The sequence below is a fragment of the Polistes dominula genome, unplaced genomic scaffold (genome assembly GCF_049000335.1).
Source record: "Polistes dominula isolate Pdom_NZ unplaced genomic scaffold, Pdom_raw_medaka contig_49, whole genome shotgun sequence".
Lineage (NCBI taxonomy): Eukaryota > Metazoa > Arthropoda > Insecta > Hymenoptera > Vespidae > Polistes > Polistes dominula.
The window spans coordinates 5,683,155-5,699,639 of NW_028300914.1; the positions used below are offsets into that span (position 1 = coordinate 5,683,155).

At 32.4% G+C, this 16,485-nt stretch overlaps 2 protein-coding genes across 3 annotated transcripts; one reads left to right on the top strand and one right to left on the bottom strand.

The window, feature by feature from the left end:
* The first annotated feature begins 411 nt into the window (after positions 1 to 411).
* Not1 (CCR4-NOT transcription complex subunit 1) lies at positions 412 to 12,017 on the top strand. The gene is given in 20 exon segments (XM_015318211.2): positions 412 to 787; positions 1,628 to 1,840; positions 2,319 to 2,753; positions 2,832 to 3,128; positions 3,200 to 4,143; positions 4,244 to 4,397; positions 4,474 to 4,955; positions 4,957 to 5,470; positions 5,568 to 5,891; positions 5,963 to 6,076; positions 6,191 to 6,439; positions 6,521 to 6,817; positions 6,909 to 7,151; positions 7,414 to 7,830; positions 7,940 to 8,200; positions 8,284 to 8,501; positions 8,618 to 8,824; positions 8,894 to 9,020; positions 9,099 to 10,627; positions 10,702 to 12,017. Coding segments are annotated over 20 exon segments (7,206 nt in total). The 5' UTR covers positions 412 to 685; the 3' UTR covers positions 10,781 to 12,017.
* Positions 11,975 to 16,358, bottom strand: LOC107065059 (pyruvate dehydrogenase phosphatase regulatory subunit, mitochondrial). Of its 2 annotated transcripts, XM_089169885.1 has the most exons (16): positions 16,223 to 16,358; positions 15,885 to 16,145; positions 15,691 to 15,814; positions 15,361 to 15,573; positions 15,130 to 15,293; positions 14,892 to 15,055; positions 14,634 to 14,817; positions 14,335 to 14,540; positions 13,955 to 14,270; positions 13,720 to 13,877; positions 13,449 to 13,597; positions 13,171 to 13,378; positions 13,010 to 13,099; positions 12,734 to 12,913; positions 12,446 to 12,646; positions 11,975 to 12,273 (listed from the first exon to the last, which is right to left on the bottom strand). In XM_089169885.1, exons 3-16 carry the CDS (start codon positions 15,762 to 15,764, stop codon positions 12,064 to 12,066), a joined length of 2,517 nt encoding a protein of 838 aa, XP_089026011.1. In that variant the 5' UTR covers positions 15,765 to 15,814; positions 15,885 to 16,145; positions 16,223 to 16,358; the 3' UTR covers positions 11,975 to 12,063. The 2 variants fall into 2 exon arrangements, with proteins under 2 accessions (XP_089026011.1, XP_015173855.1); XM_015318369.2 differs by having other exon boundaries at positions 15,691 to 16,145.
* Positions 16,359 to 16,485: the final 127 nt, after the last annotated feature.

Below are 16,485 nucleotides of genomic sequence, written 5' to 3' on the forward strand. Positions count from 1 at the left end.
ACGTCACATACGTTCGATTTAATCAAATTGATGCAACATTAATACGAAATTTTGAAAAAAATTCTTCTATAACCATTAACTTAATTACTTAAATTTCAAATTTAACTCTTTTTACAACTAATTAAAAATCTTTAGGAATTACATAATTGTTACTGTTGGACAAGAAAAGAGGAACACTCTTAGAAATAATATAAAATTCTTTTTTATTCTCTATAGATAAATCTAATATTAATAATAAACGAAAAAATATATGTGTACAATGAAAATTTAATAAACAAATAAAATATTTATGTATTTAGTTGCACAATTGAGGTATGTCGGACAGCTCTGATTGGTCCAGTACAGTGCGCTCTATCGACAAATCGTTGGAATTATCGATATTAACTAATTCAGGTAGGAATTTAGAAGAACCAGTTGAAGAGGTCAGTGGAGTGTTATAAAGTGTGAGTGGTGATGTGTGATATAATATTGCTCTGTGTGTCAAGTTTTCAGTATTATTCTGTTGTGCTCGCCATGAAGTTGATCTAAAATAGTATTTCAAAATATTAATCCCGATGTTGGTCGCAGGACTGTGCCAATGTAGTTTTCATGCTTTTTACGAAGAAAGAATCCGGGGAGGCAATTCGTGGATACCGAAGAAAGCTTCAAACGTTTTTGAAGCTTTCGAGGTCGTATTCATGGAACTATGAACCTGGACTCGTTGTCTTTTACTTTGTCACAAATCAGTTACTTGGTTGCCAATTTGAATAAGAAAAATTTTCGTGACAGCTGCAAGGAAATATCACTTGTAAGTGTTAAAATTACAAAATACAAATGGCGGGGGACGATGGCGAAGAGTGTGAGGGGCGGAGGGTCAGGTTACGGGGGGAAAAGAAAGAAAAAAAGAAGAAGAAGAAGAAGAAAAAAGGTCTAAGGACCTGTTGTTCCATTGTACGTCTCTTTCCCTCCTCCTGTTTCTCCTCCTTTTCCTTCTTTTCTTTCTTCTCTTTTTCCTCCCGCCTTTCTTTTTCTAACGCGATCACGCCGTTTCGATGATAACGCAATATGCTTTCCAAGCATTGTATTCGATACTTTTTTTCGTATTTTATCGTTACAAATTACTTTATGATCTTGAAAATTTAGTCGTTGGGATACAGCCAATTATATCCCATCTACGCAGTTCTTTTCGTGTTTCATAACCACAACACGCTTCATATATTTTAAAATTGGTTTCTAACTTCAAACGATACTCATCTAACGTATTCTTTTAAATAGGTATTCAATCGATCGAACATTTTCTTTCCTTTCCTATACCTTTTGTGCAAAATTTATTTTTCAGTTAGTGTATCAATCATTAGTATCGCGATACATCGGTTACGTTTCTTAATTCGATCTTAAAATATATTTTTGCGCTATTTTAAATGTAGTTTAGACTAGAGAGAGAAAGAGAGAGAGAGAGTGTGTGTGTGTGTATGTGTGTGTGAGAAAAAGAGAGAGATGCTGTGTAAACTATTTCATGACTTATTTTTATATACAGTATATTTGTTTTATTCCATTTTTACATATTAATATATGTATATGCATGTTAAAGTAATATTTATAAGAAATAATTGTTAATTATAAAATCAGTCACTATTCTCTATTTCAGTTGGTACAGTGGAAAGGTCTGGAGGCAGACCGACACTTGCTGCGCTCTTTGCTCTCATACGTCGATTTCTCTACTGGAGAGCCACCGGAATCAAGTGCGAAGGATTATTTTCAAGTACAGCTTCTAAAGCAAGAGTGTACCAATCTGCTCAGCAAGCCTTCTCTGATTTCTAACTTCTGTTTTGCAATAGATCATCCTTTACATCAACAGAAGGTTTACTTTTGCATGTCTTATTTATTTCCTTTTTATAATATAATATATTTTATCAAGCGTTATCTTTGTCTTGATATACAGACAGTCAAAGATTTATCTGGTCAAATAGTGTTACTGTATTCTATGCACGAAAATAATAAGAAGATGTTATATAAATGTAATTCACTAAAAGCTTTATTAAAAAGTAATTTAAATTATAAATGTTCATGTTTATTCAGCAATGGGATTTTTCTTAAATTTCCAGTCGATTGTTATACTTAAAGTAATTTTTAATGAAGACTTAAGTGATTTATGTTTGTATAATATTATTTTCTTATGTTCATGTATAGAATATGTTGACACTGTTTAGCTAGAAAAACCTCAGACACCCTGTATAAGTTGATAGTAAAAGAAGAAGAAATCTAATCTTTTCTAGAATAATATAGTTTGTCGTATAGCTTGTATACATAAAATTTTCTTTCTTTTTTTTTTCTTTTAGACTTTGAATCCATCGCCACAGTTTTTTTTACACCTGAAGAAGGTACTTGGACTGACATTGGTACAAGAAGTTGCTTATGCTATCGTACTACAACATTCAGAAAATATTGATATTCGTACATTGTCTCAAGAATACGTTAAAAAACAATTACCCGAATTAATTAAAAATTATATTAATTCGGAGACAAGCAATAAGAATCACGAGGAGGGATTACACGATTCATCGCCAGAAGTTTTGCACCTTATACTTTCACAGGTTTTTCATATTCCTAATCAATTTGGTGTTTCTTCTGAAGCTAAGGAAAAATTTCTCAAGAATTTAAGGCGCGATTTTCCCCGTGAACTGGTACCAGTGGTGCTAGCACCACTCTTGTATCCAGGCGACGGGGAAACTCCGCAAGCCAAAATTGAATTAAACATGGCTGTCAATCAAATGGTTCGTAATAATAATTATTATTATTATTTATATTTGTAATTGGAAGGTGTTATTATATTTGAAAAATGTTTCTTTTAGGATGGCACTTCGCTGGTGGAGTTGATCATGGAGTTAGGATATGGATTCACTAGTAGCGTAGAAGAATGTCGATCAGCATTGGCTGGCCTAGGGGCCAGAGAAATATCTCCAGCATGCGTTGCTCGAGTTTTATCTCACATGGCACGTAGCTGCAATAATCTCGACGATGCCGGAGGCTTACAATCATTTTGGGGAAACTCTGCTTCTACTCAAGATGCTAATAAAGAAAAAACATCAGAAAATATCTCTCCAACCACTTGGAATGTTGAAGTTTTTGTTCAGACTTTGAAAGAAATAGTATGTAACTAAATTTTTTCACGAATCCAACATTTATTTGTATATTTTTATTTTTTCTATTTTTTTTTTAGCAATCAACAATACCTTGGAGCGAAGTTATAGTGAAATTGGATCATGCTGAGTTTATGATCAAAGATAGACAGGGATTGAATTTATTAATTATGGGATTGAAATTAGGTTTGCAAAATCAAGGATATCCTCCAGAACTCTTTCCTGTAGAACTTTTTTATCGACATTGGGAAAATGTAGAGGGTCAATTTTCTTTAGTGCAACAAATTTTGAAGTGTCCTGACATATTTTGTTTTGCTGATTATCCATACCATTCAGTTACTGTTGATGTATTGAAGGCACCTCCAGAAGGAGATAGCAAGGAAGCACAAACATGGAGATCATTGTACTTTGTTGAATTACTTTTATATATTGCTGAGAGGGGTTTGTATGGACCAGTTCAAGAAATCTTTAAATGGCCTATTCAACATTGTCCGGACGTACTTGTCTTAGCGTTACTACAAATTAATCCGCCTATAACTTTACTTAGACAAGAATTGTTAAGTACACTTATGCCTATATTTTTGGGGAATCATCCTAATTCTGCGGTGATTTTACATCATGCGTGGCATGTTAATAATATAAAAGTCAAATCTATTATTATGCATGCAATGGCTGAATGGTATATACGTGGTGACCACGATCAGACAAGACTGTCACGCATTTTAGACGTTGCGCAAGATCTTAAAGCATTATCAGCCTTGTTGAATGCGCAATCATTTCCATTTGTTATTGACCTAGCATGTCTGGCGTCTCGACGTGAATATTTAAAATTAGAAAAATGGTTGACTGATAAGATTAGAGACCATGGAGAAGTGTTTGTTGCTGCTTGTGTTAAATTTTTACAAAGACGGTGTCCACAAGTAATGGGCCCTGGTATTAAAGAAGATCCTACAGTGCCCAAGGCAAGTCAGTTGCCACAAGAAACGCTTACAACTATGCTTGCTTGTTTGCAAGTCTGTGCTGGGTAAGTTTTTTAATAGTAAATGTCTTTCTGTAAGTTCTTTGATAAATCTTTCTTCTTGATTTGTTCTTAAGCTATTTGTTAAATAATTTTTTATTTTCAGGAATGTTTCTCAAGAGTGTTCCGAAGCAATAATGACAATGGTACAAAATTGTAGTTTAATGTTAAATAAAAGCACCATGAGTAGACCACCACCACCAGGAGTTTTAAGACACAGAGGTTTAGAACCATTTAATCCTGCGACATTAGGAGGACAGGTACGCATTCACTTGTAGGTAAATCTTGAAATGTTAATTATATTTGTTTATATTAATAATTATTGTAATACTTTAGTTGTTTTCTTCTAAACAAGTGGATCCGTTGGGAAATTTAAGTACAAGTCTTGCTTCTATGGGGTTAGGATCCAGTCTTGGACCACCTAGTAGTTCTGCATTTAATTTACCAGGAGCACTTGGACCTTTGGTTTCAGCACCTGGATCTCCTTCTAGATTAACTGGACCATCTGCAAGCCCATTTCCAATGTTACCATTATCTTCACAACTTCATTCTGGTCCGGTTGGGACCCAAGGTCCTTCTGTTTTACCTGGAAGTACAATAGGTGGGTTAGGAAGACTCGGCCCACCAACGGGTATAGAAAAAGCAAGAATTCCTGAAACATCCAATTTGTTTCCTGATATGCCTCAAAATGTATCAAAAGAAATTGAAGACGAAGCTAATAGCTACTTTCAATGTATATACAATCATCCACCTCATCCAACCTTATCTATCGATGAAGTTCTTGATATGCTGAAAAAATTTCAAGATTCAGGCAGCAAAAGAGAGAGAGGTATTCAATTGTATGCTTCGAAATTTGTTCGAAGAATATCGTTTTTTCCCTCAATATCCAGATAAAGAACTTCAAATAACAGCACAATTATTTGGTGGAATTATTGAAAGGGGTCTTGTGAATAGCTATATGACACTTGGATTAGCATTAAGATTTGTTCTTGATGCTTTGAGAAAGCCAGATGGTAGTAAAATGTATTATTTTGGTATAACAGCCCTAGATCGTTTTAAAAGTCGTTTGAAAGATTATCAAACATATTGCGAACATGTGAGAAACATTCAGCACTTTAATGAATTTCCACCGCATTTAATTGAATATATAGAATTTGGTTTGCAAGGACAAGAACCTCCTACTAGACCTCAGGGTCCTGTTCTTCCAAAAACAATAGCTGCTATGTTGGCTCCAGTTACAACGCCATACAAGACTATTACCACTACAACTATAACAACAAGTACGACTCAGGCTAAACCCTCCACGACACCAACTACTTCACTTTCTGCCAGAGTAAATATATTATATAGAAATATTTTATTTAACAAAATGATTTGTATTAATTTATTATGGTAATGTGTTTTAATCGAATGATCGGTTTTAATTTCAGCCTTCTATTGCAAATGCAACTAATATCGATACATTGCTCGTGGCAACGGACAAAGAGGAAAAAATTACAACACCACCTGAAGCGTTACAAGATAAAACTGCATTTATTTTTAACAATCTTAGTCAATTAAATTTGCAACAAAAGTGTGATGAAATTCGAGAAATAGTTACCGAAGATTATTGGCCCTGGATGGCACAATATTTGGTTATGAAACGTGCTAGTATTGAATTAAACTTTCATGCTTTATATTCGAATTTTTTAGATTGTTTAAAACTTCCAGAAGTTAATAAAATGGTAACCAGAGAAACATTCAGAAACATTAAGGTAATTACAACTAAGCGTTCATTTATCTGTATAAATCTTTTACGTTAAATAATTATCAATTTTTTTATCAGGTATTATTACGCAGTGATAAAGGAATAGCTAATTTTTCGGACAGATCTCTTTTAAAAAATTTAGGACATTGGCTTGGAATGTTAACTCTCGGTAGAAATAAGCCTATTTTACAGGTAATTTTATTGTTAAATACACAACATATGTTATATTGTATCTTTATTGTAATTTTATTGTTAAATACACAACATATGTTATATCGTATTTTTATTGTAATTTTAATATGACAGGTGGACATTGATTTAAAAAGTTTATTAGTTGAAGCATATCACAAAGGTCAACAAGAACTTCTTTACGTCGTACCTTTCGTTGCCAAAGTTTTGGAAAGTTGTGCAAAAAGTCGTGTTTTTCGCCCTCCCAATCCATGGACAATGGCGATTATGAATGTATTAGCAGAACTTCATCAAGAGCCAGATTTAAAGTTGAATTTAAAATTTGAAATTGAAGTGCTTTGTAAAAACCTTAGTATTGATGTTGGAGTAAGTTTTACATAACTATTTTTTAATTTTTACATTATTTTTGTATTTTTCAGATAATAAAATAATTATTTCATCTTTTAGGAATTAAAACCAGCAGTTTACCTAAAAGATCCAGAAAAATTACGCAACTTGGACTATCAATTGTCGCATCCTAATAAAAAGGCAGAAACAGGAAACAATCAACAACAACCGCAAGCTCCTATCGAAGAATTAGTTGGACCAACGACAGCAGGAACTATAGTTGCTCAACAACCACCACCCCCTGCTAACACGACACCGTCTTTGCCTACTGGGCCACCAGAACCACGTTTTAGTTACATGGATATATCTGTTACAGGCATTACTAATATTTCTCAACATATTGCTATTAATAATCAAGTACGTATTAAATAAATAAAGTATTTCAAAAAGTTGTAGAAAATGATTAACAATAAGATTAGAACTTTATTAACATATTATTTATTTTCAGTTACCTTTATTTCAAACGCATCCTCATTTAAAACAATTTATTCGTCCTGCTGTTGAGAGAGCTATACAAGAATGGATACATCCAGTTGTCGATCGATCTATTAAAATAGCTTTAACTACTAGCGAACAAATAGTAAGGAAAGATTTTGCTTTAGATCCTGAAGAAGTAAGAATGCGAACAGCAGCACGTCATATGGTTCGCAATTTAACTGCTGGAATGGCCATGATTACATGTAGAGATCAGGTAAATTATCAGTATATTATTGATTAATATCAAAGATTTTTCCCATTTTGTTGATCAACACATTGTTCATTTTCTTGGTTTCAATTACTTTTTTTCTTTTCTTTCTTTTTCTCTTTTTTTTTTTTTTTTTTTTTCATTTTCTGGTGGACAACGTGTAGTTCATGGACATAATCACCAAAAAGCTAAACGACTTTTACGGTAGAAATGTATGATAGAATCATATATGTATATATATGATTTATTAGTTGTTTTTTTTTTTTAGATTTTAACATCAATAAGTACCAATCTGAAGCAAGCTTTTCTAACAGCAATGATGGGTACAACTGCTCAGCAAAAAGAATTAGCAGAGCAAGCTGCGACTGTTGTAGCTACTGATAATATGGAACTTGCTTGCGCGTTTGTACAAAAAACAGCTGTTGAAAAAGCAATACCAGAGATGGATAAACGTTTGCTCAATGAAATTGAATTAAGAAAAATTGCACGACAGGAAGGAAGAAGATATTGCGATCCTTTAGCTAAATATCAAGCTGAAAGAATGCCAGAACAAATTCGATTAAAAGTCGGTGGAGTAACTCCTCAGCAAATGGCGGTATATGAAGAATTTGCTAGAAATATTCCTGGATTTTTGCCATTATCTGAAAGAGATACCCAAGCGCTTTTCGTGCCAAAACCAGTGACGGTAATCTTTTAATTTAATATAATTATATTTAAAATTGTCTCTAAATTTAATTTATCTTTTTTATAATATCATTAACATTAATTTTTTTTTCTATATTTTCGTTTTTAAGGAAACTACTGTAGCTCCATTTGCTACCAATTCAGCCGTTGCAGTAGCAGCGCAACAAGTAGCTGCTTACGCAGCTGCTGTAAGTAACGATGAAGTTGGAGCAATGTTAGAAAAACTAGCAGCCGAGGTAGAAGTCCTGCTTTCTGCAATGGGCCCAGCAGCATCACCTCCACAACATGTAGCACTTCATAGTCTTTTAGAATCTATTATTCATACTAGAAGATCAAGGGATTCAGGTGCTGCAATGACGCTTTTAAAAAAAGTAAGAATTGCTCCATAACACTAAATATATGGAACTAATAATATTTATTAGGAAGAAATTTATTTTATCAACGAATATTTCAGGCTGTCGAAGGATTGCTAGATGGTCCTACTTTATCTAGTGGAGTGATGGATTCAGAAATAATCATACGTTACAGAGAACTTCATTTACGTATTTTGAAATGTCTTCAAGATCAACGTGCTTATGGTATGCAGTGGACAAACAAACACGTCACTCGTATCTTAACGGAATGTAGAGAAGAATTTCGTTATAACTTTGAAGCAGTGGATTGTTTGATAAGGTATATTTAAACATATAAAACATAACAGTTACAACGTATAATTTACATATATGCACATACACACACATACACAATGGTAATTTATATGAAATTATATGAATGTTTTAATTTTTTAGATCTCATTTGATCAGTCTTCCACAGTATGATTTATCTTTAGCGCAAGCTATGGATGCTAGTAATGCTATGGCAACTGTATTCGCTATGCAGTTGGTTCAGCTATACCTTATTGATGAAAGACAAACGACACATGTAACAGAATCTGATCTGTTTCACACGATTGAAATACTTGTGAGAATTGCACATCATAGAGCTCCACCAGAAGGGTAAATATTGTATTAATGTTATAGAAATTGCATTATGTTACAGTGTTTCTTTTTATGTCTTTTCTATAGAATCCCACTCTTCAGACTTACCAGTTTAATAGAATCCTTACGTGCAAACCATGATCCTGCAGTATTAGCCGATCGTGCACCTGCAGGACCAACAGCACATATCCATTCTGGAATTCTCCAGGTGAGAGTAAGTAAATTCTGAGGTATTTTAGGCTCAAAGATATTAGTTTTAATTTGTTATTTATTTTGTACTTCTTAATTACAGGCCCGTGATTTTGATGATCCACCAGGATTAATGGAGAAAACTGAATATTTATTACGTGAATGGGTTTCAATGCATCATAATCCTACTAATTCTCGTGATCCTACTAAAGCATTTGGAATGTTCGTTCATCAAATGAATATCCATGGAATTTTAAAAACGGATGACCTCATAACTAGATTTTTTAAATTAAGCACTCAAATGTGCGTAGACCTTTGTTATCGTGCATTAACTGAAACCAATGCGGTTGCTTCAGTTGTTCGCGCGAAATGTTTTCACTCGTTAGACGCTTTTGTGCGCTTAGTTGCACTATTGGTAAAACATTCTGGTGATACAACAAATACTCATACGAAAATCAATTTATTAAACAAAGTACTTGGAATAGTTGCTGGAGTATTATTGCAAGATCACGAAATGCGTGGAACAGATTTCCAACAATTACCATACCATAGAATTTTCATCATGCTCTTCTTAGAGCTTTGTGCTCCTGAACCTGTATTAGAAGCAGTCAATTACCAAGTTTTGACAGCCTTCTGTCATACGTTACACATATTAAGACCTGCCAAAGCTTCAGGCTTTTGTTATGCCTGGTTGGAACTCGTTTCCCATAGGGTTTTTATTGGACGTATGTTAGTTATTACTCCCCAACAAAAATGTTGGGGAATGTATGCTCAACTTCTCATCGACTTATTTAAATATCTTGCTCCTTATTTGCGCAATGCAGAACTTGCAAAACCCGTAACGCTTCTGTACAAAGGTACTCTCCGAGTATTACTCGTATTACTTCATGATTTTCCAGAGTTCCTTTGCGATTATCATTATGGATTTTGTGACGTAATTCCACCCAATTGTATACAAATGAGAAATCTCATATTAAGCGCATTCCCAAGAAATATGCGCTTGCCTGATCCATTTACTCCCAATTTAAAAGTTGATATGCTTCAAGAAATTGCCCATGCTCCAAGAGTACTAACTAATTTTGCTTCCATGATTCAGCCACTCAGTTTTAAAAAAGAATTGGATTCTTATTTGAAACTTCGTACACCAGTTACATTCGTGTCAGAAGTACGTGGCCATCTACAAGTATCTAAGGACCCGGGTGTAAGATATAACATTCAATTGATGAATGCTTTGGTTCTTTATGTTGGAACTCAAGCAATTTCCTTTATACGTAGTAAAGGCCATACACCTAACATGTCTACAATCGCGCATTCCGCGCACATGGACATATTTCAAAGTCTTGCTGTTGATATTGATACCGAAGGTCGTTACTTATTTTTAAATGCTATTGCTAATCAACTTCGCTATCCCAATAGCCATACACATTATTTCAGTTGTACGCTACTTTATTTATTTGCTGAAGCCAATGCTGAAGCAATACAGGAACAAATTACGAGGGTCCTTCTCGAAAGACTCATTGTCAACAGACCTCATCCTTGGGGCCTTCTTATTACATTCATCGAACTTATTAAGAATCCTACTTACAAGTTCTGGACGCACGAATTTGTCCATTGCGCTCCAGAAATAGAAAAGTATGTTTCGTAGATATTATCCTTTTTACTTTTATCCCTATATATAAGACGTTAAAACATAATTTTTATTGCAGGTTGTTCGAATCAGTAGCTCGATCATGTATGGTTCAAAAGCAAGTGCAGCCTACACCCGAATCGGAGATTCCTGAGTGATAACATATTTTGTTTTCCATTGTCTACTCATGTACAGTAAACTAAACAAACGAACAATCGTAAATAAGTAAGTGTAAAAAGTTGTTATTGTACGAATAGATGTACCATACATTGGGCATAATATTTCTTGATGGTTAGGTATTAAATATTATATATATACATATATATATATATATATGTATATGTAAATATGGAGCAATGTTCCAAAATAAGTTACTGTGACTAAATGTCGTATATTGTTATTAACAATTTATTTATCGTCTCTACGGAGAAGATATATACATGCCTTTCATATATGCATATATATACATATATATATTTTAATGAAACAGCGTCAAAGCGTATATATACGCCTTAAATAGTCATAGGGTTAATTAAATTAAAAACTAAGCGAACCATTATTATGTTAATATTTTAACAAAAAACCGTTGCATTAATGGAAATGAAAGCAACGAATATTATAGTCTTATAAAATGTGTCTTTCGAAGAATACTTATAAAAATAAGAAAAGAGAACAGATAAAGAGTGTGAGTGAAAATGTGTGTCATTATACATCGTACATGTTATATAGCACAAATGTCGGTTTAAACACATCATGTTAAAATACATGCAAATAATGGTGTTCAATACACATATATTATAGTACTAAAAATTTTGTTAGGCTAATTTAAATAATAAAATATATATATATATAATTTACGTTAAGAGTAAATATATTATACAATATATATATATATACTCGTTTCGACGTTAAGGATTATAATCAATCACGAATATGTTTATTCAGTAACTATTATTATGATTATTATGATTATTATTATTATTATGATTATTATTATTATTATTATTATGATTATTATTATGATTATTATTATTTTTATTATTATTTTTATTATTATTATTATTACTATTGCTATTGCTATTACTATTATTATTATCATTATCACCCAGATGTTTTATAAGGCATTTGGAACTCTGTGAAATAGAATGTAGTTAACTAAACAATTATTACTATTTACTTTTGGTGTAGTTTTGTAAGAATTATAGTTATGAAATGCATACAAAAAAACTAACTAATTAACTAATGGAGAAACACAAATGTATTTAATGCTGCGCGTGTTCCTCTTCTTTATATATATACATACATACATGCATATAATACGATTTATAAAAAGAAGTTTTTTGATGTAGCGATTTATGTGAATGAGACTTATTAAATAATTTATTAAACTTTCTACATACATTGTTTGTACAGAAAATCAAAGGCTTACGCTTACAAGAAATTACAAAGTTTGATGATCTCGCGTCGCGTGATACGCGTCTCTTTCCTTATCAGGAAACTTAGTCGGTAAATTTGGACTGTGCAAGTGGCATTTTGCGTGAAACTTTATTCCTGCAACATCCACTTCGTAATCTCCTGACAATATGTATTCGTTTGTTACTTCTTGTGGCTGACCTTTTGAATCAAAGTTTTGTACAAATCCAAGACAAACCTATAGTACAAATTATGTTTTAGATAGAAATGAAATGATAAAGTTTAAATAATATTCATTATTCGTACCGATTATACTAATATCAAATTTCATTACGTCTACAGTCATTCGATAACTGATTGAATTGGATAAAAAAATTTTTAAGCTAATAATTGGGAGGATAAATTGTTACCTGTTTTCTAAATGTAAAACCATAACCTGTAGTAGTTGTCATACCACAATATTTTCCATTTCGATATATCGGCTCACCGCCCCAACACCATGTATCAAATTCAAGATCATGATCGTTTAACAATAATTGGACGTATTTACGTTTAACTCCTTCTTCGCGTTGTTTCAAAAGCGCATCTCTTCCTATGAAATTTACTCCTTTCTATTGAACATAACATAAAGAATTATTAAATTAGAATATATGTAAATGCAGAGAATGTTCCAAGTATGTCGTACTGCTATTACTTACATCAAATTTTACTCTCCATGCACGACCACATTCGAGAGGAGTAGTAAAAGTATCTAAATCCTGACCCCAAAACGCGTAAAATTTTTCAACTCTTAACGCTCGTGTCGCATAATAACCGGCATGTTTTATTCCATATTTTTCACCGGCTTCTATTAATCTCGTATAAACGTGTAGAGCAAACTAAAAATAAATATACAGCAATTTATATAATTAATTCTAAGTTTAGTATAATAAGTTCAATTGCTGTATTCGAATGGACAAGAATTTTTCATTTACTTCGTTTGGTATATACAAAACGTAGCCCAACTCTCCAGTGTGTGTTAAATTCATTGTACGAATTCCATTAGCAAGGCCGACGTCTAACTCCTATAAAAAAATAGAAAGTTCTTAGTAAGAAGAATGATAAAGAAATAATAGATTTATTAAAGATATTATACTTTGAAAGTAAAAAATGGGAAATTCTTAGGATTCAGATCAGTGTCAGTCAATTCACTCAACAATTGTCTTGTAGCAGGTCCCATGATACAAATAGCAGTGTACGCCGATGTCACATCAGATACAGCAACAGAGCCGTCTGAAGGCAAATGCCTACTAATCCAGTATTTACATCGTGTTTGTTGAATAGTCGGTGCAATCATCATATAACTGAAATACAATAATAATAAGCAGTATTGCATTAATTTTGAGCTATATAAATTGTATAAAATATACTTACTGATTTGGTGCAATACGTGCTAAGCTGCAATCATTTTCATAACCACCACGATAATTTTGCATTCCAGTATGGATGATACTGCCCACAGCTACATCAACGTCGTTTGAACATAAATATTGCAATAAATCTACTACCTCCATGCCATTAGACTAAGAACATTTAAAAAAATAAATACGAGTAAGTTAAATATTGTGTATTACAATATGTATAACAATATGTTATCTTAGAGAATAATTGTCTTTGATATAAGTAATCTTAAGATAATAAGTACCCATAAATCGATCTTAGTAAAAGATGAATAGTCGCTGAGACCGATTGATTCCCGACAAGTTGCATACTCCAAACTAACGCGTTCGAACCATGGTGGTTTACTAAATGTATTCGTATATGCCAGTTTACATTTCTGGAATATATCACTCGAATCTAAATCTATAATCAAATATTATAATTAATATAATATTTTATTTTAATTAATATGCAATTATATTTAAATATAATAATGTTACCATTTTCACTGAGAGGTTGAAACCAGGATGGTCGTTCGTATCCCATCACTTGACCGAAAACAGCGCCAGCTTCTTTGAGTTTAGGATAAATAGGTGACATTCTTAAATTTCTCCCAGTTTTAAATTCGTGATGAGGATATTGCAATGCATAATGCATTCCAGGTACTTCTTTTACTCGATCACGTAAAAATTTACGATTATTGTGTAAACCAAGAAAACGAGAAACGTCTAATTCATACATGTCTAACGAAGTTGATCCATTCACTATTAATTCAGCAGTAGCACGACCAACTCCACCAGCAGCCGATATACCAACCTAATGCAAAATTATATTTACAATCATTTCAAAATGAATTATAAATGTTTAAGTATTTACTTACAGTCTTCATGCCAGCAGCTACATAATAATTACGTATTTCTGGAGCTTCTCCAACAATCCATTTACAATCCGGAGAAAACGCTTCAGGACCATTGCACAATTTTTCCAATATTACATTTCCTAAGCTCGGGATTCTGTGAAGCATTTGTTCTAATAAAATATGAAAATGATCCCAATCTTCAGGTAGAAATCTCTCATTAGTACCCTCTAAAAGCAATTCAGAATGATATCTATTAAAAACATACTTGTTTACAAACAATAAATGATAATTCACAAGACAGATTTACATCTATATCTAACCAGGTATTGACCCATCTTCGAATGCTGGTTTTGCAACCGGTTCGAATCCACCTGCTAATATACGACCATTATTTTCTCTGAAGTAGATGTAGCCATCTAAGTCACGTATTACTGGTGTCATAGGATCTAAACCATTAACTGGTTTTGTATGCAAATAATAATGCTCCACTGGATGAAGTGGAACCTAATAATAATTAGATTTAAAAATATACTCACAATCCTTATTAAATAATATAGTAAAAAGAAATGTAATACAACCTTTACGTATGGCTCACTAAGTTTTCCTACATTGCGTGCCCAAAATCCAGCACAATTAACAAAATGTGAACATTTTATTGTTCCATGTGTGGTTTCAACTGCTTCAATACGATTATCTTGATTAATGATCTTAGTAACTTTGCAATTTTCATAAACTCTAAGACCTAATAAACAATGGCATATGTAATAAACAGATCTTATAATATGTTCATTATAATTAAGAAAAACAAATGATTACCTTTACTTTTAGCTTCTTTAATCAATGATAAACATATTTGATATGGATCACCTACTCCGTCACCAGGAATCCATAATCCACCAATGAGATCTTCTACATGTAATAATGGACACAATTGCTTGATTTCCTCTGGTGAAACCAAATAACATTCGATATCTCGTGATCTATAAAATAAGTTAGAACATCATACATCAAAATAAATGTTGTATTATATCTGTTTTAAATTCTTACACAGATTGAGCCTTCATTCGTCTAAATGCAGTCATGCGGTCTCTAGTACGTGCCAAAGAAAGACTACCACATTGTTTCCAGCCGGTAGAAAGACCTTTCCCTTCTAAATGTTTGTATAACGCTATGCTATCTTGAGCCAATTTCACCTGTGCTAAACTTGGTTTGAAAGCACCGACTAGACCAGATGCATGCCATGTCGTACCACCTCCTAATCTTTAAGATATAAAGAGAATTAAAATAATTCAATGAAAGTACAATCATTTAGCTAAAAAGCAAGGTTCCGCCATAAAATAATATTTATAATATTTAATTTCTAGAGTAATGCAATACCTGCCACTTTCTACAAGAACAGTTTCAGATCCCAATCCCATAAGCGATAAATGATAAGCGACTGCACCTCCCATAACACCACCACCACAAATAACCACTTGTGCTTCTTTCGGAGGACAATCATCTGAATTTGTAATTGTTGAGTAAGTAGATTTAGAAGTACATCTTACTTGTTTTTGGTTAAATAAGATAACCTTTCTTTGTTTTGTCATTAGTTTGTCATAAACATTTCTCGAGCGTTGCCACATCTTTTATTGATAGGAAAAATATTAATGTCGGTTTATTTTCTAGTTTTTTCGATCTTTATTTTATTTATAAATAAATGCGTAAAAACTAAATCAAATTATGTTATTTTATAAATAAATAGAAAAATATTATAACTTATGTGGCACTCTGTTCTCCATTTTTGATTACAATAGAAATTCATTAAACAGTGCATTCAATTAATTATTATTCTGAAATAAAAAATTATATTTGTAAATATAGTTAATCAAAAATATATTTTTATAATAGGCACATGATCAAAACTTACAATGATTCAAATACTCCATAGTTCAAAGGTTTCGCTTAAGAATTAAAAAATGAAAGATTTAGTTTAAAAAATTACTGATAATAAAAAATTATTCTTCTTTATCATATAGTTATGAATTGTATACATTACAGTATTCTTTTACGTACATATGTAAAGTCATTAATATTTAAATATCTTATAAGAATCATTTAAATATACCACCCTTTAATCGAACAGATATTTGCGACATCTACAATGGCGGATTCTGAGTAAACACAGTAGTT